This window comes from Theobroma cacao, chromosome 4 (assembly GCF_000208745.1).
Source record: "Theobroma cacao cultivar B97-61/B2 chromosome 4, Criollo_cocoa_genome_V2, whole genome shotgun sequence".
Taxonomy (NCBI): Eukaryota; Viridiplantae; Streptophyta; class Magnoliopsida; order Malvales; family Malvaceae; genus Theobroma; species Theobroma cacao.
Genome location: NC_030853.1, coordinates 28,012,947 through 28,036,868, shown reverse-complemented (window position 1 = coordinate 28,036,868; position 23,922 = coordinate 28,012,947). Strand labels below are relative to the sequence as shown.

Sequence of the window (23,922 nt, the reverse complement as noted above, 5' to 3'; positions counted from 1 at the left end):
AATCAAATTATTAAGGCCTATGTTTGAGCAAAAGGACCCAGTAACTTTTGGGTCGTCAAAACATTTGACCTAAATTTTCGATATCAACCTTCCGAAAATCAGATTTTGCCAACATCAACATCAGATGGTTATGACACACATGTGTACTGATTGAATTAAACTCTGAGGCCCCTGTGATCTTCCAATGTGGGACCACATGGCGGTTATTAGTTGCCCTTTTGATATCAGTTGTGATCACCATCCATTTCCCATAGGCCACAACACATTGTATGTATATGCAGATGAGAGACTGCCATAAAAAGGACGGCGATGATCAGTGCATGCAGTTAAATTCTGAGAACAGAAAAGGACCAAACTTGGGCTTGAGAAAAAAATCATTTTATGTTTTCCAAGGTCCCAATTAGGCCAATCAAAGTGCGCCACGTGGTATGCAGAACATGGGTGATAGAAAGAGGTGGCACACCTACCACTGCAATGGATTTTATCAGTGAACAAATTTTAAGTGACAGGAATTACCTTCACTTCGCTCCCAATTCAATCAAATATTCAAATGCTTTTAACTACAAATATCAATTAAAATGAATTAATTTAAAACTGTTATTTGCTCAGTTTTCACATTTTGGCAACCCCACAGATCTACTAATACCTTTTTGTGTTTTTGGGGTTGATAATGAGGAAATTAATAATCGTGATGAGGAGAAGGAACAGTGTTTCCTTGCTAGGTAACTTGTAGATGTACTTGCTTGGGAAAAGAACAGTGAATAAATGTGCCCTTTCATGGACAAAGACAAATCGAAACTTGCCCTTCTCTTTTCGATGCTTTTTCCAAAATTCCTACTTTGCTTCTTTAATACAATAACCCTTTTCATACCCAGCAACCCATCATTCTCTTCTCTTTCTTGTTCAATTCAATGAGTGATAATTCTTAGAAGGAAAAGGGGTTAATAATATCAGCCACATTTACATCTTTGAAGTCTCCATCAGTGCTTTTGTCATCACGAGGGGAATCCTTTCATATCCTTGTTTGTGTTTTCAATCCAACTCTTCTCTCTTTCATTTGCCTATCACATTTCACTTTCTAAGAGCTAGGGTATCTTCACCACCAACAACACTATACCCATTCTCTTCTTTTTTTTTTTTTCTTTTTTCTGGGTACTTGTATTAGGCTTTAATTGGTAGTCACTAGTCAGGGAACTTAATCAAAAGGAATGGGGTGGAATCGTTGAATGCACAATCCTAGTCGACCTTTTCACATATTGATCAAAACACTTCATTTAAGCAAACTTAATTTTTAGATGGTTTTTGTTCCAATTTTGTAGTACTATCAAGGGCTCAAGGAACTTTTAGCCTTCCTGTTGATCTTGCCTTCATCTAGTGCAATAGTTAGGGAACTACAACGACATTGGTCCCCTTCCTATTAAGAAAACATCTAAGCATGGAGGCATGCAAAATATGTGATGATTGCCGCGCAGAGAGTTTGGATAAAGCAAGACGTAATTGTCCCAAAAAGCTTAAAGGAAAGGAGAACTTGGGTGCCTAAGACAAGAATGTAATTTGGGCTCGGATATCGTTGTAGCTGGATGGATTATTACTAAATCTTTTCTGCTTCTTTCCCTTTATACCTCGATGTTCTTTCTGCAGGATAACTATATAGTTGTGATCAAAAATTTTGTCACATTACTTTTCACTTCTTTAAGGGATTTGGCCTTTTACTTAGGATACGCGGGGCCTTGCATAAGAATTAAGATACAATCATACAACAAAATTTAAGGGTTGTGTACTTGCATGGTTTTACACCAATTTCATGACCAGTTGACAATAAATTAACCCTTCCTATCTATTCTAATTAATGCATCAAAAACAGGAAATTATCTATATGTGCCTTCATACAAAAGTGAAAAACTGAATGGATTTCATCTTGATGGACTATGAAATTAAGACTGTCATTAAAGCCTAGCTAGCTATGTCTATATGCCTAAAAGGCAAATGGATGGAGTATATAGTTTTTACAATTATTTCAGAGGTCAGAAAGAAACAGCAAGAGTGTTAGTGCTAGTATAAAAGAAAAAAGAAAGCTGATGGTTAATGATTAGGGTAGGGTCACCAATCTCACTATATACTTAAAACTTATGAAAAAGGACATCTGAATAGGTTCGTGAATGGTCCTACCCACTAGGTTTTTCCATGTGAGCATTGAGGCCCCAAGGGAGCTGTGTCACCTACTTCTTTTACTAAGTTTCATTTTTGGTGAAACGTACGTGTCTTTGCATGTAAAGAATCTGTTCATCTAAGAACAGCTACAGGGTAAAACAAATTGGGGTCTCAACAAGGCGGAAGCTTTGCTCAATCATTGAACCTAAAACCCATTGCTCATGGCTGCCCTTTTCAGCTTTTCTTTTCTTTTTTGTTATGTTACTCTCCTCTCTGGGGGGGCTAGAGAGGGGTAGTATATGTACCTAGTAGAATGAAATCATGTCTTGCTTGACCTCCAGCAAGAGATCAAATAGTAGTATAGTATTAGTAGTAGTGATCCTTTTTAATAAAAATTGCATGGCATCATCATGATAGGAACAAATTTGAATCTATAGATATGTGGTTCTCCTTTTTCATTATCCTTTTGTTTGATTTGGTGAGGTCTAGTGTCCAGATTTGAGGTTCCACTACAGCTGGGATTTTTGCTTAAATTAAGTAACAGAAGACTGAGGAGTTGGGTTACTGAAATTGCCCTCTTTCGTTGGATAAGTAGCATCAACTCTAGGTTAGGAACATGATATAACTATAGAAAACCAACCATGGGTGCATGAACATTTGTTCTTAAGTGATGTCTTCTCTCTGGTCTTATCATAGCCTTTCTGTGGATTTACTTACTAAAGTTCTTCGCGCCTCTAACACTCCAGCATTAATAAATGCGACGCATTCAGGTGATCAAGTCAATGTAGGTCCCGTTGGCATGGAGCTTGATCAAGACTCGAGAGCTTTCCCATGACCCATTTTTTGGTTCAAAAGTCCTTTGAGAGGACATTTAATTAATTTCCACACGCAATTAGACAAGAAAAACCTTAAACAAAAGGAAAACATCACATTATTCACGTTCCTGCTTATGATTTGGGTAAATATGTATATATATATATATATATATATATATATATATATATATATGTCACATATTAATAATTCATACAACCTATTCTTATTTGAATTTATGAAATCTACCTATATTTCGATAACTAAAATTTAGAATGGTATAACCATTTTCTGGTCGCAAAGTCAATTTTACTCATAAAAAACCTTAATTAACAAATAAAAAAGGCAAGTATATATATGGGGTCCCTCTCTTTCAGTCTTAAACTATGGCATCGTCATAGAGATATTATCAAGATCATAAGTGCTTGCCCCTAGCTAGGGTTACATCATAAAGGAAAAGATTGATGCAATTCCCACTTGCTCCAACTATATATAGGGTTAGGTTTTTGATAACATGATGTGGACATTGTAGTCTTGCCATTTCATTTTCATCTTCTTTTTTCCTTACCATGAACATTGAAGATTATTATTATCCTTTTGATAAACATCGAAGAATATGATTACCGTAACCAGATTTTCATTTTATTTAATTAATCAATTGATAATTGAGTTACAATATATATAACATGAACGAATATTTGCAATATAGTGCTCTTATGTGGTGTTAAATGAAGTGATTATGCCCATATAATTTCTTATTATAAGTAATTGGATATATGAAAACTAGAATTAAAAATCCAAACTTCAAAACAGATATATAATTTTTATTCAATAATTATGAACGTAAAAAAAAATTTAAATTATTTTCACCAATTTTGATATATTATTCGATTTTAACTAAAAAAATTTCATTTCTATCGATACTTTTCGTGTACAATTAAATTTAAAAATTCATTAAATTTTGCTTTCGGCTTCCATTTTGTTATGTAACCATAATAATCCAAAACTTAATTACAACTTATTTCACTTAATTATTAGGGGCTCCACCTTTAACCTTCTCATTGACAAAGACATGTCCTCATTAAAAGCTTCTTCATTTTAAACAAAAAAAGCTTCAAGAAATTAGTCAAGAGATTACTCTACCGATTCATTACGAGGTCCTGAAAAGCATTTATGAATCACGTACCTGATAACTAAACTTGCTCCGATTTTATGCAACTGAAATCGATCCACAACTGTCGTATCGAATAAGAAAACAACTTGTTTCACAAGTTATACATAGTAGCAAATTAATATTAAAGAGTAATTAAGCCGATATGTTGCCCATCCTCCAAACTATACACAATTTAAATGATTGATCGTGCATAATTTTGTGAGAGATAAAGTACAAATTTTGTGTGCTATCTTTTGTAGGATCCTATAAGTTTGGCATTTTTATTTTATTTTTTCTATCTGTTTCAGATTGAGTCAATTAATTAGGACACATGAAGCTGGTTTAATTAGAATCTCAACGCATAAGGTAATGCTCTCTAAGGAGAACACTATTTTTTTTTTTGAGATTGCAAAACTATGTAATAAAACTTTTTAAGGTTTTTTTTTTTTGTAGTTGGAATAAGGGAGATTCGAAATCTACTCTTTAGGTAGGAAGTTCATGCACCAACCAATGAGCAAAATGCTCGAATGCTAATAAAACTTTTTAAAATTGTTTCATATGTTATTAGTATATTTAAATATAAGAGTAGCCCCGTATGATAAACCCTGTCGTTTCTTTAAAGCAATTAATGGTAGAAGAAAATGAGTTAAACAATATGCCACTTAGAAATAAATAATACTAGTAAATTGATCAACATTTTTTTTAAAACAAATATTAAATCTAATGATTGGATAATATATTAGAAATAAATAATACTAGCCCCCGTGAAAGAAGATTTGAATACTAGGATGGTATATTAGTAGAAATTTTAATTATAATCAAATAAGTTTCATATATATATATATATATAGATAGATATATATCACTTATTACAATTATGGAAAAAAATCAGTTGAATAAAATAATATAAAAATGAATTAAATTCACATGTAAAGAGACTTGAAGTTTCTACCTAAAAGTTCTAACGCTTTTGCTTTAAAAAAAGAAACGCGCTCATTAAGTAAATACGAGTTATAATTAATGCAATCACTATAAATGCTTTAAAAGTAATTAAATTAGCAAACCATTCTAATAATGATGATTTTGATTTGTATTAAAGTCAATTTAAGTCAATGATATATTATTTGTTAGATTCAAGAAATTATAACAAATACTAGAGACCTCATTTACTCTAACATGCACACAACAATTTTGAGCTATATCTCACTAAAAATTTAAATAGTTGCATGTTTTATAATTTTACTATATAAAAAACTGTATATTGCTTCAAAAAATGTGATTAAAATCAAAATTTATTATAGTGATGATTTGTATTTTATTATTTTATAAAAAATTAGATTTTGAACTCCGATTATTTGAATTGTAGATATATACACTTATCATAAATTCTTATTGAATAAAAGCTACTATTATAAAGAAAATAATTATTGTTTTTCCAACAATAAAAAAATTCCGACTACTCCTATAAATATAAAGATAATTAATAATAAATTTATAAATGCTTATTTCTTTTGTAAGTTAGACACATAACTTTTTTTTATATAAGAAATTAAAAAACTCGCTATACCTAAGTGAAATCACAGTGTTCATAGCAGCTGTTTTACGTACTTTGCTAGCGGCCAATATGTACGGTCCTAATCATTCGTTGAATAAATGTTCTTAGGTGGAAGATGACGCCAGCGCCTGTGGCCTAATGGATAAGGCGTCTGACTTCTAATCAGACGATTGTGGGTTCGAGTCCCACCAGGCGTGACCTGATATTTCTTTTCAATATTTTTTTTCTTTCCTAGAAGATTCACTTCAAAAGATTAATTGGGCTTCCCAAAACAAAACTGAAATTGTTATCATAAGCAGTAAAAAATCACCTCAGTTAATGTAACACTCATCAAGTTATAAAACAATGTAATCTCTTAATTCGTCATAATTTTTCATACCCATTTTAATCTTTATTTTATTTTCTTTAATAGCAAACGTCAAATTTATTCATCAATCTTCATTTTATTTTATATTTTAAGTTTGGATAAGTAGATTGCTTTTAAAACCTTCTTAATTTTGATATCACTTATCAGGTGTTTTTTTGTCAAAGTTGGAAGTTCCATGATTATTTGGTTAACTTATATATTTTATTAATGGCAAAATAATGTCACCTTAAGGATGATTGAGGCTTGGTAATATTCTATTTTTCTTTATTTTAGAAAAAGGAATCTAAAATCAAATACGTTATAAATATATACCAAAAATTTGGTAACTATCTTTTCATATATTGTTGAAGTGAAAAAAATAATAATGGGACAAGTCTACCTCTTTTTGTATAATTTCACGTAGTAATAAATGGATTTTACAACATTTATTGTTTTAATTTATTAAACATAATAAAACATATTAAGTATAGATTAGATATATCAACCTACACTAAACACAAATTTCATTTCATAACTAATTAATAAAATACAACACAAACACTGTTTTTTCATAAGTCAAATCTTGTTAACTATTGGTCGCGTTATTGGGTCATAACACAAGTTTTAGCTATAATAATAGAAAAGATCTTGGCTTAATGATTTAGACTTTATAATCAATAATAATGCACAAATATGATTGAATTTGAGACATGAAACTCCGTCAATTATCATTAATTTATTATACACATATTAGGACCAATCTCGTTCCCAAAAGTTTTCATGGAAAGCCATTTCTTCCCACAATCTTTTCTTTTCTTCTTTTTTTTTTTTTTGTTCTCCATTTGAAATTTCTCCTCCCTCTATATACACAGTACATACCACGTAGTGGCTCCTTGGCAGTCAGCCCCCCTCGCACCTGGGCTGAAACAATAGCGAAAGGGCTAAAAGTGGGGTGGCTCAAAAATTAACCAAAAACTGAAAAAAAAAAATAGGGGGGGGGGTCCAGCCTACGGCCTCGGAGTGGTTGGGTAAATCAAGGTATCCCATTAATTAAGCCTCTGGACAACCATCATTCTCTAAGGGGGTCCCTCCCAAGATTCTTCCCAATTGTGTCCCTGCCGTTAAAATCGATTCATCGTTTTCACAAGGGCGTTTCAGTAAAAACGGAATTAAAATAATTTAGCCCAGATTAATACTAAGTTGTTATTTATCAAACACGAATGCCCGATATCAGTGATGGGTGGGTCCGGGTCAGGAATCTCGAGTGTAGAACTGGGAGTTAAGTAGGACCTACTTTGAGGCCCATCCGGTGGACCTTGAGTATGATGATGATGATGGGTCCACCAGGGCGGTCCGTGATTTATTTATTATTTTCCAAATCCAAAATTGGTCCAAAAAGAAAAACTATGAAGGGCCCCACCTAGGGCACTGACGTGGGGATCAACTTAACCTGAGCTTATAGGTCAGTGTCCTTCACGTAATTTAAGTCCCAAGTGGATTTCTTATCACTACTTTGGTCAAGTTGTTCATTCGGCTAGCTCATCAAATTTCAGGCACTGTATTTTTCCAAAATTAATAATCTTTTATTAATTTAATTCCAACATTCAACAACTCTTAAGTCTTAAGCTTCAAGCCTGAAGAATCAAGACAGTATTCCAATTAAAGGACTAAAAAAAAAAGAAAGAGAAGACCCCAAACTCCAAAGCCATAAAAATGAGCCGAGCCAAGCCAAGAGCTGCAAAAACGAGTGCTGCTTTGGTTAAGCTAATAATTTACGGCTGGGCAGTCCCGTCAGCTTTCAATGCCTCGGTGCTTTTATAAATAGGCAGCCATTGATATTAACAGAGGCAGAGGAAAAGAAGAAAAAGCGAGTTTAGCAATCGAAATTCCACTGAGAAAAATCCATCAGCAGTTGTAGAAGAAAGCAGCCGAGGGTAAAAGAAAAAAAAGGAAAAGGGAAAACTGACGTGAAAAAACACATGCCATATTAGGAGACAGTGAGGGAGAGGTGGTTTTAGCCAAAAACTGCTGATTCTGATGCACACGCGTCTTTATATTCACCCCCAACAACTCCTCAATTGAACAAAAAGCTTTCTTTTTCTTTTTCTTTCTCTCTCTCTCTCTCTCTCTCACTTTCTTTTCTCTTTTTCTCTGTCTTTTCTCTGCAATTCCATGCTAATTTTTCAGCACTGATGATGGAGAAACTGCAATAGTGGGGTTTCAAATAAAAGAGCATAGAAAAAAAAAGATAAACCCAGTTAAGAAAGAGAGAGAAAAAAACTGATCACCCACAGTTCAGAATTCACTAATCTTGTTTTGTTTTCTTGTTGGGTTTTTTGTTTCTTTTATTGTAGTCCTCTTTAGGTATATTAAATTTTGTATTGTTTTTTTTTTCTTTCTTTCTTTTTGGGGGGTTGTGTGAAGGGGTTTTGTCTACATCTATTGAATCTTTTTAGTATGATATAGAAAAAACCAATTTCTTTTTTGAGAATTGGACTGCATTGAGGTGAGATAAAAGAAAGTGGAAGGTAGAAAAAAAGAAAAGGAGGAAGCAAAAGCCAAGCCCAAAAAGAAAGCTTTATTATATTATAGGAAACAAAAATACAAAACCTTCTTTCTTCTGATTCATTGCACGTCTGGTCTCTATGATGATGACCCGTGAGGGCCTCTATGCATGTCTGTTCTGAAGTCTCTCCAGATAGATTCTTACTGAGAAATTGAGGTAGCAATAGCCGAGAAATAAGGGAGATTAAAGCGAAATCTTTCTTCTTCTTTATTGTTCTTTTTTTTGTCATGGGTTTGTAATTAACTGTTCAGAAATGGAGGCCACAGAGTTGTAGCGGAGACAAGGAGAGGTGTTCCATGGGGCCTTCGGTTTTGTTTTCTGGTTTCTGGGTTTTGTAAAGATGGTGGTTTTGACTCTGTTGATATTGCCCTTGTTTTCCTCATTCGCTTATATTAACCTCAAAAGAGGAGAAAAAGAAAATTCCTTTTTTTTCTTATTTTTGAAGCTTAAAGTTGCCTTGAAAGGATAATTCTTTCAATCAACAACAGTTTCTTGGTAAAATCCCAATATTTTCAGGCGAGTCTCTCTCTTTTTCCTTTGTTAAATTGTTCTTCTCCATGTAATGCTTGGATTTTTCTTTAAAATTTTTCTTTGCCATGGTTGACAGGGCAAGAATAATACTACCAAATTTTCAATTGATGCTCTAAAAGAGATCAAGAGCAAGAATCAGAAAGCAAAGGTTTAGATTTTAATAATGGCAGACTGTGGCGCTACTCCTCCAAGTCCCACAGACAACAAGCAGCAAAAGAAGCCCACCTCATTTCCTAGGTTGTTCACTGGTTTTACTTTAAAAGCCTTTTCTGATAATACTGAGGTTGTTATGAGCCCAACTTCTATACTTGATAGCAAACCATTTTCAGCTTTCAGAAACCCATTTTGGTCTGAATCAAGCATCCCCAAAACCCCAGAACCTGAAACTAGACATAAACTTGAAACTAAAGGGGTTGGTCTTGGCATTGTTGATGCTCTCAAAGATGATGATTCTGACTCCAACTTGTCAAAATCTGTCCTGTTTGGTTCACAACTAAGGATCCAAATTCCATCTTTGCCCCCTGTTTTTTCTCCAGCAGAATCTCCTAGAACACCTCCCGAGTTTGGTATCAAGACAAGGAATTCTCAGTTGAGTTCATTTTCATCTGGCATGTCTCCTTCTCCAGTGAGGAAAAGCATTGAGACCTTGAATTCTCCTGGGGTCTTCGCTGGGAGTCTCTCAGCTACTGAGATGGAACTCTCAGAAGATTACACTTGTGTAATATCTCATGGGCCTAATCCAAGAACCACCCATATTTTTGATAATTGCATTGTTGAGAGCTGCTGTGGGGTTGTTGGGTTCTCTTCTTTGAAGAGGGAGAATGGATTTTTGGCTGATAGATCTAGTTACCAATCAGAGAGTTTTCTCAGCTTCTGTTACACTTGCAAGAAGAATCTTGGACAGGGAAAAGACATTTACATGTACAGGTTAGACTCAAGCTTTCCATTTTTGGAATTGTTTTCTGCTCTCTTCTGACATGATTACTTTTTTGGTATTACTCTATCTTCTTTTATTTTTCTCATAATTTTTTTCTGTTTTTTTCAGTTTTCAAGGTGAAAGAAAATGTTTTGATCTAGTATTTGATGAAAATTTGATCCAACTTCGATCAATTAATACCTTGAGCTTAATTTGAATTGTATTTTGCTTTTAAACAACCCTGTACTTTGTGGTTTCATTAGTCTCAGGACATATAATTTGAGCTTGGTTTTTTGTGTTAGTGGAATAATTTCAACTTTCTTAAACATCAAAGTTGCTTTTTTTTTTATCAATCCAAGTGATATCAAAATCTAGAATCTGATTGCTCTATTCTCTTTCAGAGGGGAGAAAGCATTTTGCAGCAGAGAATGCAGGTATCAAGAGATGATGCTAGAGGAAGGGATAGATAAACTGGAATCTGATGATGTCTTTGGGACTTGTTCTTGACGTTTGTTTTGATCTTCATCAGTCTTTTTCTTTCCCTTGAAGAGCTAGCCAAGAAAAAGTAAACCAACTCCACAACTTTGTTCACAGACTATCATAAAAGTATTGGTGGAAAGAAAAAAAAAAAACCAAGTACTGGATTATATATATCTTTGAGCATTTTAATCTGCTTAGATGTTTGAAATTGAACCTTGGTTTTACTCCTTACATCTCTCTCTACGGGTGGAGGGAGGGAGCAAAAGGCTCTGCTATTTGTAGAACTCATTTTCTTGCAAGTGATAATTGGGTGATTACTGTTGGGTTTCTGTCCTCGGTTTTTGGTTTTCAAAGTTGGTGGCAAATGGCAATGATGATCATGCTGATTTGTAACTTAAACGCATGTATTATCTTCGCTTATTTTTATCTACTAATCATCTTTTGATTAGGCACTAAGAGCCAATGACTTCAACTGAAGTAGATTCTTTTCTTTTCTTAAGTACGTCCTCTTTCTTCTTCTCCTGGTCATATTCATTATTCTAGCTTTTCTTTAGTGGATTATGCAGGTAGTTCTATATTTTTTTATACAACCCTGACGTAAGTCTACCATTTTCAAGGAACAGACTAGTGAATAATTCCAGGGAATAATTCTTCAGGACACCAAATTTTAAACAAATCAAATACGTAAGCTTGGTGAGCTGCCCAAGGGGACAGTTGCGTCTGGGGAATGAAGATTGCCCCTATGATTTTAAGATCTTTAACCTTATTTTAAAGTTGCTGGTTGAAACTTTTCATCAATTATGCATCATTCTCTCCTGTGAGCGGTAACATGAAGGAATGAGTTAAATGCCATTTTCTTTAAGCATAGCAGAGCAAAGACTTTAAGAAACCTGACATGCTCCCAACTTGTATGCTTTAAGTCCACATTATTCAATTCATGAGGTCAAGAATTGTAAGCTGAAAATTAATATACTCGAACTGAAAGGTAAACATCGAGATTGAAGTAACTGCTGTGAGACTACTAAAAAGAAAAGTGGCACATGCAGTTGTCAAGCTTTAGTAAAAACCTCAGCAGTCTTAAGCTAGTCAGGCTTGGTTTTGTTTGAGCCACAAACTCCATATAAATTAGTATTTGTCTCGTGATTCAGGGTATAATTTGAATCCAAATACGACTCAAAAAGCTGTTGGTTGTTTGTTGCTTTTGGGGTCTATGTGTTATTGCATCTGTAACTCAAAGAAGTAAAACTTGCTACTCAAAACTAGCATTGAGAAAGAGCATCAAAAAGGGGAGAGAAATGATCGTCGGGTCCAATTAAGGTGACCCAGGTTATCAAAATGCAGCAGGACAAAGGCAGGCAAGGGGGTCCTGGTCTGGCCTAAGCCTGCCCTGACAAAGAAGGGGTCCTGCCATGCCCGCCACAACCCTTTCACTATGGCGGATCTATTGGCTAGTAGCCATGTGCGAAAGATAGGGTTTAGGAATAGTAATAGCGGTTGGCACAGGGAGAGACCGGGCGTGAAAACAGAACAGAATTTGGGACCATTTCCACGTTAGAATCATCCCTTCTTTTTGGTTTTTCATTTTCCCTTCCACTGTTCCGTACTGTGCGCATGGTATTGGCACTGATGCTTCCGCCCTACGATATTTTATTTCGAGAGGGATATTTTGTTTTATTAGCAAAGGAAGTATTGAAAATTTATTCCTATAGTTTTAAGGATACGTTTTATTCGCGTAATGGAAGAGTATAATTTTTTTTGTGAAAATCGATAAAATTGGAATAATTATTTTATGTAATTTGATTCACGGAATGAAATAAAATAAAAATAGTTATAAGAAAAGATTAAGAATAAGAAAGGAATGGTTATTTTATTCTACCCAACCAAACATGTCATAAATTTCTTTAGACAAGAAAAAAAAAAGCTATTATGATTTATTTAAACATAAAATCTTGTTTCCAAGAGAATAATTCAAATGACAATTTCACTTAAATTTCTTTTATTGGTGACCAAAAATTATTACATTGTTAAACCCCATGAAAGTCCAGCCCAATCACGTCAGCTATAAAAACAAGCTGGCCCAAATAGTTTGAATAGTCCTTTGGGCTGAACCATAAAGTCACCCAGCTCATGCCTGGCTGCATATCAACCACATTTTCATAACTCATCTTCCTCCCCACAAAAACTTTTGGCAATAAAGGCTTGCTCCAAAGCAAATGTACACCGAACCAGACCGTTAAATGGTATTTAAATCCTCCCTAAGGACAGTTTTGTAATTTGATACACAACAATTCCTCTGAAATTTGTTGCTTTTCATTAAAAAATTAAGACAGCTTAAATTAATGGCTCCACATTCTCTTTCCTCAATCTCAATCTTACCCTCCCAAAACCTCATTTTGTCCTTCCTCTCCTCTTCTCCTCTCCCCTCTCACCATCAAAATCGCCGTCGTAAACCGATCGTTCCCGTCGCCGTCTCTCACCGCCGCAGGCTTCGCCGGAAACATCGTCGCAAAAGAAACGATATGTCCGTCACCATCCCGCTTACCTCCAGGGAAAAGGAACCGTTTTTAGATTCCAGAAATAGTAAGTTTCTTTTTCTTTTTTTCATTTCTTAAGAGAAGAAAGAAATGAAAGAGAAGAATTTGAATTTAATTTTAGTGTCTTCTTTTAGGTGCTGGAAATAGAGAAATGTTAGCGATGGAGGTGGAACAAGAGACAAGGACATCGACGAGTTCGAGGAAGAAGAACAGGTATTTCGGCGGCGGGGGCAGATTGAAATGCTTTGGCGTCGATTTGTCGCCGGACAATGTGGCGGTTGCTATGGTGTATTTCGTTCAAGGCGTCTTAGGCCTTTCGAGGCTTGCTGTTAGTTTTTACTTGAAAGATGATTTGCATCTTGATCCTGCAGAAGTATGTTTCCTTTTTTCTTGATTTTCAAGCTGTTTTTAGTGATAATTTGATATTTAGCACTTATTTTAAGTTAATTAAGGTATTTGGTTTAATTGGATAACGAAATGCATGATTTTATTATTTATATGAAATAATGATGGTAAAATAAGTATTACATTTTAGTCATTTGTTCATTTTAATCAAGTATGGTTTTGTTTTTGTTCAATTTGCTTTTGCTATATAGCAACTTACAAAGATGTTTGCTTTATGGCAGCTTTGAAAGGTGCAAATTGTTTTGATTGTTGCTTTTACAATTTGCATTTTGTTTTCTGCTTTTGGCTTGCTAAAAATTGTTAAGAAGTAAAAGCAATTAATTAAAAGTGAACAAATAACCAAAATGCAACACGTATTCTATTATAATTGTATAAAGAAACTCGTATATTTTTTTTTCCAAAAACTTGCATTTGTAATTTTGATCTTTTGTGAAATACTATTTGTTATTGTGCCCAACTTTGATTTGTTGGACTGAATTTAGTTATAAAAACAGAAATGTGGAGGATTTAAGCATTGGACTATGTGTCCCTAAAACCATAGTAAAGAATAGATGTAAACTTGAGAAGCAGGCAGCTTAAGAAGAGCATTTTAATGAGTTTTCATTGCATTTATTGCATATTTATCTTAGCATCTTTTTCAAGGACTGACAAGTTATACGTGGTTGACTAGACAGCAGTGATATCGGGTTTTTCAGCTCTGCCCTGGCTTGTTAAGCCACTTTATGGATTTATTAGGTGCGACTCTGTTAACTACCTCTTTGTGGACATCCTTGAGCATTTTGAAGTATTTATTTTGTTTCTGGATTTGTTTATAGCAACACTCTGTTTTTGCAGTGATTCAATCCCATTATTTGGTTATCGAAGAAGGTCATACTTGGTTCTATCAGGGCTTCTTGGTGCTCTCTCTTGGAGTTTGATGGCCACGTTTGTTGACAGCAAGTACAGTGCTGCATTTTGCATACTTCTTGGATCTCTTTCTGTTGCCTTTTCAGATGTTGTGAGTGTCTTCTGCTTGGCAGAATATTTTAAGTTATTCACTTGAAGATGACTGTTTCTTTCAAGGGCAGTTTAGACTTCTATGATTTCTTATAGCTGCACTGCTCTTGTGATGCATATTGCCCATGGTAATTTTGTCATGTAATGTAAGTTGGTTACATTTGAAGTCAAAACTATCGATACAACCAACATTGGAAAGAGAATTATTGCAGGATTTTCTGCCAATATTTAGCAACTTAATCATACATTGAAGTCAAGCTAAGTTGTGCTTAAGAATAAAATAGTAATTTAATCCTTTTACAAGTCTTAAGGAGCTGAGAGACTGAGACTTCCTCTGTGCATGCGATGCTCAGATGTAAAGTATATAATTCCATACAATCTTGTTTGAGCACATTCATCAAGCCAAACAGAAGATAATTTTCACAGCTTTTCAATTAGTTGGGTGTGCTTTATTTTAACAGATGCCATTTTTAGTGTATTTTCTCTCTATGGGCAACTCATACATGACTGCATGAGCATGTGCGCTTTACACTACTCTCAGAAGTTAAGTCTTAAAAATCTCTGTTCAGGTGTTCTCTTAGTCATATTTTAGTATTATGGTAGAAACTAATGCAAAGTGTAGGTTGTAGATTCCATGGTTGTGGAGAGGGCTCGTGGGGAGTCACAAAGCATGTCAGGATCTCTTCAGTCTCTATGCTGGGGATCTTCAGCTTTTGGTGGAATTGTAAGCTCCTATTTTAGTGGCTCTCTGGTGGATACTTATGGCGTAAGGTAGTTAAGGTGATTTTTTATGGATATAATTTGCAAGGACAAAAGACATTTCCAGCTAATCATGTTGTTACCAATTTAATGTCTCAGGTTTGTTTTTGGTGTCACTGCATTGCTACCACTGATAACATCTGCTGTTGCTGTTCTTGTAAAAGAACAGCGTTTGCTTGGCCCAGCAAGGGTGCAGAATGTTCTTTTGGGCAATCCTAGCTTTCTTGAAAGCTCAAGAGAGAGTATTATTCAGTTGTGGAATGCTGTCAGACAGCCCAATGTATTTCTTCCCACAGTTTTTATTTTCTTGTGGCAGGCAACACCGCAGTCGGACTCTGCCCTGTTTTACTTCACGTAAGTTCTGTTATTTTGTTTAAATTTCTTTGTTGTCACTTGATTTTTCTGTTAATTGGTTTCATATCTGCAACCAAAGGTTCTTTTCATTTCAGCACAAATAAACTTGGTTTTACCCCAGAATTTCTAGGACGTGTCAAGCTTGTTACTTCAGTTGCTTCATTGGTTGGAGTTGGACTGTATAATGGATTTCTAAAAAATGTTCCATTGCGCAAGATTTTTCTTGCCACAACAATTATTGGTACAGCTCTTGGAATGACTCAGGTTTGTGATTTGATTTTCTTTTGGTTGAAGTTGTTTAAAGATGGTTTGCATATTGTGTTTATAGGCATTTTTTATATCTTTTTTTTCTTCTTTGCTTAGGTCTTTCTTGTTACTGGATTGAACCGGCAGTTTGGAGTAAGTGATGAGTGGTTTGCAATCGGGGATTCCTTGATTCTAACTGTTCTTGGTCAGGTAATATACATTTACTTCTTCCTTTTTGCTATAATCTGTAATAGAAACGAATGGTCTCTGCCTATGGTGACCATTATCTCTAGTTGGACAGGCAGTAGTTTTGAGAATACTAGGTGAAATTGTGTGCTTTTTGAGTTACTGCCTGGTAGAAGATTTCTTTTAAGTCTTCCCTCTTTAAATAAAATTGATGTTATAGCATGAAAGGAGTTTCTTTAGGTACTGTTTCAAATGTGGCTACAACAATGTGCAGCCCTTTTCGGAAGTCTATTAACTCCAAAGTTAAAGAGTTTCTTTTACATTTTCTGGGAGGCCCTTTTCATCAATCTACTCTAGGCTTGTAATATCCAATATAGCAAGATAGTTATGATGTGATGGTCTCATGATATCTTCATAGCATTCACAGTTGCTCAACTATTTCTATTTATTTTATTTCAAGTCCTGCTGCTGATTTTGTCTGCACTTCACAATGCTGCAGGCTTCTTTCATGCCTGTTCTTGTACTTGCAGCAAAACTATGTCCAGAAGGAATGGAAGCAACACTTTTTGCGACTCTGATGTCCATATCAAATGGAGGCAGTGTCATAGGTGGTCTGATAGGTGCTGGTCTGACCCAGGTATTCGGTGTGACCAAGGATAAATTTGATAACTTAGCCACCTTGATAATCCTCTGCAATCTCAGTTCATTGTTGCCTTTGCCTCTACTTGGCCTCCTTCCTGGGGATGATTCTGACACTGTTTCTGAGGGGAATGTAGATATTGAGATGAAATCTAATTGAATACTGGCTGTTTGCGCCTCTGTGTGCAACATGTGTCTATCCTCTTCCATAAATTTCCCTCCTTTCCAAAATGTTTGAGCTTTTTGTTTGACTATAGATTACAGTTTAGAACACAGGGATGTAGAACGAGGGGGAGGGGAGAGCTCTGTACATATAACGGGACAGATTCAAAGCCCATGCTTTGCTTGATTGAAATGACTTATGACTTAAGAATTTGATTGTTCTCCGGTGATGCTACTTTCGATTACGTTGAAACAACCAATTAAGTAATTTTGATAATAAAAAAATGTAAAAACGATAAATTGTAGCATTACGACTTTTTCTCGTGATGGAGTTAATCGTCAATATGGGTAGTAGATCATTTGGTTAGCAAGCCTTATGAGTACTTATTTAGTTGTTTAAAAAAGCATATTTATAATGCATAACAAATGAAATTCCTTTCAATTTTATCAAACAAGAAGAAAATAGAAGAAGGGAAACTGTAATACATATTAAAGTGTAGCAAGTAGCTTGCCTAAGGCTGACTCAAGGCTCATCTCATGCTAGAGATGGGGATAAAGGCATAGCCAATAGCCCCATGGCGCAACAAATTGACGATAACAGTGCAATAGAAGATGTTCCAAATGCGGCAGGCCGATTTTTGTTCAGTGCACAAGGGCGGTCCTACAAAATTTTCCTTTGCCTTGTCATGTCCCCCGTGTCTGTCTGAACTTAAACCACGACCATTTTTCCTTTTTTAACCAAAAAAAAAAAAATCTAGGTCAATAGGTTGTTCTAATTTTTAATTACATTGGATAACACCGAGATAAATTATGGTAACTCAAATCTCTGTCCATGGTGTTCGCAACAGTTTTTGCCAAACACCGAGAAAACCCCACCACCAAGAACAAAAACTAGCAGTATGGATCTAACTTGATAAAAAGTTTTGAGGTTGTTCTCATGGAAATGATCAAACATTACATACCCCGCCTCCCCAGCCATAACCATTGTTCCTTACTCTTTCCTTTCCATTCATTTCGGTCGGAATGATACACCCTTGTGTTATAGAACTTGGTTGCGATATGTTGATGTTATCTGATCAAGTGAAAAGCAAGTAATTTCCCAGGATGAAAGCTAATACAACAGCTCTTGAGCCACTATCGAGTTACAGCATTTGAAAATTATTCCTAGTTTGAGCTCAAGACTGGCTCCTTTGGCTCGTTTATATTTCTGTGAATAAACCTCAGGAGCAGTTAATTTTGTGAACGAAATTTAGTTTATGGATCATGCTTGTTTACGTGCTCGCAAGCAAAACGCATTTGATGTTATCATTGAATTAATTTAGACATACATAAAGGTTTGAATCCCTATGATTCATAGGTTAGTTAGTTTAACTACATCTGTGCTGTTGGAATTCCATGTGGATGATTCGAGTGTATCTGCCAAATTATCTTACAGCAAAATGAGAATATTGGATCATGATATCATCCATCAACTTGGACGAATTGTACAAGGATAATATCAGGTAATGAATTATGCTCCTCCAAAATCAATCTATCAGAACCTTATTGATTTAAGAAATAGGGATTCTCATATTTATAAAATTCTCTGATTTGGTGTGTGAAATCTAAGCACTGAGACTCTTACAGAAACTCCTTGATTGGCCAGCTAGGCCAAAATATCAAAGTATTATATATATATATATATATATATATATATAAAGACTTCTGCAGTCTGCACTGTCCAAAATTAGAAATAACTGATGAGGCAAATCTGCTTTCCTGCATTAAATCCACTCTTCTGCTGAACTTGCAAATGAACAACATTTAACTTGCATGTTCTCAGTTCATCATTTTACACAGAGAAATAAGAGTTGGACATGGGAATTGCCAGATTAGATTCTTCAATTGCTCAATAATGGAAAAACAAGAACAGGATTCTTCATAGCTCAGACAGCAAAGACAACATCCCAAAAAGTTGGTGTTTTTTCTTTTTCTGAGATGGAAGAGAGAGTAGGAAGTTGAAATTGAAATAGTTGTTGAGGTCAGAAATGATTGAAGCTGATTTAATAACGAAAGGTCAAAATAACTAATTATAATATTGAAACAAAATGAAAACCCCACTTCATCATATACAACAAAAGCAACAGTTTCATAACCAATAATGATCACAGTTTCAGAAAAATAAACTTCAGAAAATTGTGGGTCCAAATTAATATCTATGTATTTTATTTTTCTCCTCAAAGGAATCCACAGTTTTGTGGGTGGAGAAGAACAATTGTTTTGGATCAGTCTGCTGTTTATTATAATGCTCCACGTATCCCCCCCCCCCCCCACAAAGAAAAAATGCTCCTAGTGATGTTTATTAAATTCTTTCTTATCTGAGATGCTTCTAGCTTGTATATATGTTGATGCTGTTTCTGTTTATCTCTGCTTGTTTTGGATGAAGGGATTTACTCACTTATCCAAAATAGAGAAAAGGAAATCATATTTGCTTTACCAAAATCCCTAGGACTACATATATGTATAACTTCTCTTGGCCATTGCCATGTTATTATTTGAAAGGTGAATGCTCTTGAGATGATGAAGTTAGTATTTGATTAAAACGGTTCCCAGTTATCATTAGATAATTGATAAGTGATTCTCATTATGCTTGTGGATATATTCATTATATATGATTGTGGATATATATGATCATATCTGGATGAGGCAACAATTATTACAGACAATGATAATGAAGCAAGGGTAAATCAGAGAGTACTAATGATGATTAACAAGAGCTTTAAGCACATCAGCTTATTGACAGATTTTGAATTCCCTAGCAGAAAATGATTAAAGAAAGCCAATGCTAGAAGTTCAGTTGCAAATGCCAAATGATTGATTGGGAAATGAGAGCTAGATATTGAATTAATTAGTTGGGGTTGGGGAGGGAAGGATCCTTGATTGGAAGTAAGGGCGAGAGGAATGCATGTGAATAGCCATGTGAAGGGCATTAACTTTTTTTTTAACAGACTCAACCTCCCATTAAATTTTTAGCATAACCAAACAAAGAAATCCATGTGAGAATCATTGACCCTCTCTCTGAGCCAATGGATGTAGAGCTAAAACCCAGGTAGCAAATGGTCATGCAGAACAAGGCTTAAAGACAAAATATTTTTCAAGAACGAGATATGGCTCTAATAACTAGACATCATCACAAGAAACACTACAAAATGCCATAGGAATATAAAGATTCACCCGACAAAGATTAAAACCAGGTGAATTGTTGTTTTCTTACTTTTGCAACTTTCTAAATGGCTTGGCTGGCTCCAAATGTATCTGTGAGCTGTTAAGCCGGTCTTGAATTAGATTAATTAACTCGGATGCAAGCCTTATTTGTATCTTGAAGAGTGAATGCAAATTAAGTTATAAGAAAGAAATACATTATCATGGCTACAATTCCCATCAAGATGTTTGGATTTCGGATTCCTATATAGTACAGTTAGGCCAATGAGGAACAAGTTTCCAATGAGAACACGTAGTTGTAAGATTATCTCCAACATATAGTGAATGACCACATGCCTGGTTCATGAATGTAGTTGGCTGCTATACCCAGCCAAACATGGGGAAAAAAATGAAAACAAAATTCAGAAGTAATTAAGGACATCCTTTTCTATATTTAGCTAAGCTTTATCTTCTTGTTCATACATGGTTTTGGCTAGGTATTACTCAAGGGAAACGGCTGGTGACTGCTCAAAGACATTGATTGGGAACACCATGGTGGCCATTGGAATTGCTGGACATCTACCGGGCAATTACTCGCATGTTAGGGGTGCTTGACATTGACCAAACTGAACGTGGCCAATGCCCAGATATGGCCCCAAGGGGGCCGGGCCAGGTGTGCTTCAGCCTGAGCAACCCCACATGCTCGGCCATGGCTTGTCTGTGGACCTGTAGAATAATATGGAGCACGCTCTCCTTTCTTCATTAAGGACAATATTTGACTGCAGTTTCGGAGTTCACATGGGGTCAGGACAAGGTCTAGGTACCCGATGCCTAAAGCTAACAAATGGGGTTCTCAGTCTCATCTTAAGAAAACTGGTCCAGGAAAAACCACTTTGCCTTCCATATATATATATATATATATATATATATATATATAATAAACNTATATATATATATATATATATATATATATATATATATAAAACAAAACATTTATGATGTTTAGTTAATCAGACTGTTTATCTTGGAAGAGCTTGGCAATTTGTCCTGACGTGGTTAATTTGTTGCTTGAATAAGTACTCTACTTTGAACCACCACAAAAGTTCTGCTACCAATCTTTTTGTTAGGATTGAACCTAATCAGAAAACTATCAATCTAGCAAGGTAGGTTGTTTTTACTAGCAATTAACATGTTCAACTAAAAGCCGAAAAACATGCTTGCTTGTCCCTCCTTTGAACAAAACGATTAAGCAATGACAAGATTCACTAAAGCAGGCCACAGATGCCCAGGCCTAGGCCCCTCATCCAAGCTCAAGTAAGAAGGCAATTGCTTGGGGAAAACTGGGGTGGGGGAGGGTGGGAGATCTATGGCTAAACTATGATTTGTGAAAGTTAAGCCTACAACTGATAGACATGCAAAAGAGCATTACAGAAAGATTTCATGTTGCCAATAATGTCAAATCAAATGGATCATTTGTAACCACCACATGTGTAGGATTCTTCGGACGTTGCTCATCAGCTCAATTCAAGTCTTGGTAATTGCTTAAAAACTGGCTAAACAACAGCATCATTGCTAATTGAATTTAGCATAAAAAAATGAAATTCTCTCATCCTTGACAGCATAAAAAAGTGCTTCACCTTTTGGGAATGTCCTGTCAAGTTAGTTCAGCAAAAAGAAAGAGGTCAAAGAGTGTTCATGACCCCTTTATGATTAGCGTAATAAACGTCCGTTTCCTCAACAAATCTTGGGTTATAGAGATAAAATCAATCCTTGTGATCAAAATCACGTGAGATTGAATTCTGAGGGAAGCGCATGCTCGACCTTTTCCCACATTATGTTTGCACTGATAAACCATTTAATGCCCCATTGTAGTGGATTGAATCAATCTTTCAATATCTGGGCCATCACTTGAGTGGAAATCATCCAAACAAGATCTTACAAATCCAAGCAAGTGGAGGGTAATCAAGGATTTAGGCCTATCATTTGAAACGCTTTGTCAATGTTTAAGAGTGTGATTATGCCTGTTTTAGTTGACTCTGAATCATGCATGTAAGAAACTTCTCTTTCAACTGTAAATGATAATTGCTCCCAACTTAATTGTATACTGATCTGATTTTGACATTGCTTCCATACCATAAATTTGGGCATGTTCTTGATTAAACAACAAGCTCTTTGGGGTAGTTTGCTTGGTAAGAAAGAATTATTACAACACATTCTTTTTATGAAGCTATACTGCAATATGACAGCCAACTTGGTTGGTTGCAACTACATTTAATTATGATGACCTAAATACTTTTCTTTATTTTATTCTTTTTTTGTACTGAAAATCACAAGGTGAAAAAGACTTCCACTCTCTGATTAAGGTTATGGTTTGAAGATTAATAATTGGTGTATTATGGAAAAGTTTAGCACCTTGTTTAGGGCACAAGACTTTGAAAAAACAGCTCCAGAAAGAGCTCTTTGACTGTACTTATGCAGTGTGACAGACATAGCTGAAGTCTTGAGAGGTTTCTTGGGGTTTCCCACTGATATTTCCATTGCAGTCACTCTTGCAGAAATTATGGGTACACTCCAACTAAAAAAATCATTAGGATGAATCGTTTCTTCATATAGTAACTAAATTGCCCAATTTTGGGTTCAGGGTAATTAAACTGACTAATTGTTCTTAGCCACATGTCCGAATCCGAGAAGCCTCTTGCCGAATTAAGTCAGCACGATTAGAAACTACAGTATAGGCGAAAGCAACCTTGTTCCATATAGGTGAAAGCTACCTCAAACCAACCACGAAAAATTATACATGTGAATCCTAAGAGCATCATCCGTCAATAATTGATAGTTTTCAATTTTTTTCCTTCTCTGGATTATTTAATAATTGACAGTTTCCCTTGAAATGATGCTAAGTTCATGTCAAGTGGAAAATCAAAGATGGGAAATGGGAAATGTTTCTCTTCTCAAAGATCACACACCACCATTAAGCTGCTTGAAAGCTACTACAAGCCTCTGATTTGTACTATTATCATTCTTGTATTTCTCAAGATTAATATTAAACTGTATTTATATATATATATATATATATATATATATATATATATTTGAGAATTCGATAAGCATATGTTCCATATAATGATAATGGCTCTTCATATTTAAACCAGGCAAAGAAGCTTGGATCTTGATGGTGAAGCTTTAATGACATAATGCAATCGGCAATTGCAAAGCGAATGGGGGGAAGAAAAAATTGGAGGAGATGATGTGATTGGGCAGAACACATGGAGCATATAGCATGTCAAATTTGACTACACTCAAAATGACCATACCTTCTCCATTGAAAGGGAAAAGAAAAAATTATGTTTCAAGTGTTCTAATCATGCCAAAAAGTTGTTAGCATTATTGCAAGCCAATGTAGAAAGCAAACTTCATGGTCATGTTGTCATTTTTCCTGTTAGGTCATATTCACTGACTTGTCTTTAAGGCCTAATGAAATTTATATGTTACTATCACCAATTAAGCAGGATTCTAACTGGTTCTTGATCAGATAGAAACATTCAAGTGACCATCTTTGTTAATAAAACTAAAACAACCCTTTTCCCACTTCTTTTTCTACAATGAATCCTTAGTGGGAAAGATGAGATTAATGCAAAAAAGTGAAAGAATTATGTGTAAGATGGATGAAAGGGGGAGATAGAAAAAGGATTGGTTTGTTTTATGTCATCTAGGCCTTGATAAAAACAGAAAATTTCATTAACAATTTCAATGCAAATTAACTTCACAACTGTCTGATAGATCATTGGCTGTTGAACCACCTAAGGCCAATTGGTCAATAGATTATGGAAGCAATGTTGACCTTATTGCAATAGTATGGTCGATCAGTCAAGACAATGCATGGAATTAGAATATAAACAAACAAACAAACAAACGAAAGAACAAAGCCCAAGCCCCAAGCCTCAAGCTTC

The 23,922-nt window shown here is 35.1% G+C and overlaps 2 protein-coding genes and 1 non-coding gene across 4 annotated transcripts; all 3 read left to right on the top strand.

The window, feature by feature from the left end:
• Positions 5,797 to 5,869, top strand: TRNAR-UCU. The gene has a single exon. It is a non-coding gene; the product is annotated as a tRNA-Arg (tRNA).
• Positions 7,867 to 10,959, top strand: LOC18603011 (protein MARD1). The gene is made up of 3 exons (XM_007034732.2): positions 7,867 to 9,100; positions 9,192 to 10,042; positions 10,433 to 10,959. Exons 2-3 carry the CDS (start codon positions 9,279 to 9,281, stop codon positions 10,536 to 10,538), a joined length of 870 nt encoding a protein of 289 aa, XP_007034794.1. The 5' UTR covers positions 7,867 to 9,100; positions 9,192 to 9,278; the 3' UTR covers positions 10,539 to 10,959.
• LOC18603010 (folate-biopterin transporter 1, chloroplastic) lies at positions 12,674 to 17,014 on the top strand. Of its 2 annotated transcripts, none has more exons than XM_007034728.2 (9): positions 12,674 to 13,091; positions 13,167 to 13,418; positions 14,121 to 14,185; positions 14,285 to 14,447; positions 15,069 to 15,217; positions 15,305 to 15,559; positions 15,655 to 15,823; positions 15,923 to 16,015; positions 16,491 to 17,014. In XM_007034728.2, the coding sequence occupies exons 2-9, from the start codon at positions 13,197 to 13,199 to the stop codon at positions 16,788 to 16,790; spliced, it is 1,416 nt and encodes a 471-aa protein (XP_007034790.1). In that variant the 5' UTR covers positions 12,674 to 13,091; positions 13,167 to 13,196; the 3' UTR covers positions 16,791 to 17,014. The 2 variants fall into 2 exon arrangements, with proteins under 2 accessions (XP_007034790.1, XP_007034789.2); XM_007034727.2 differs by having other exon boundaries at positions 12,682 to 13,091; positions 13,180 to 13,418.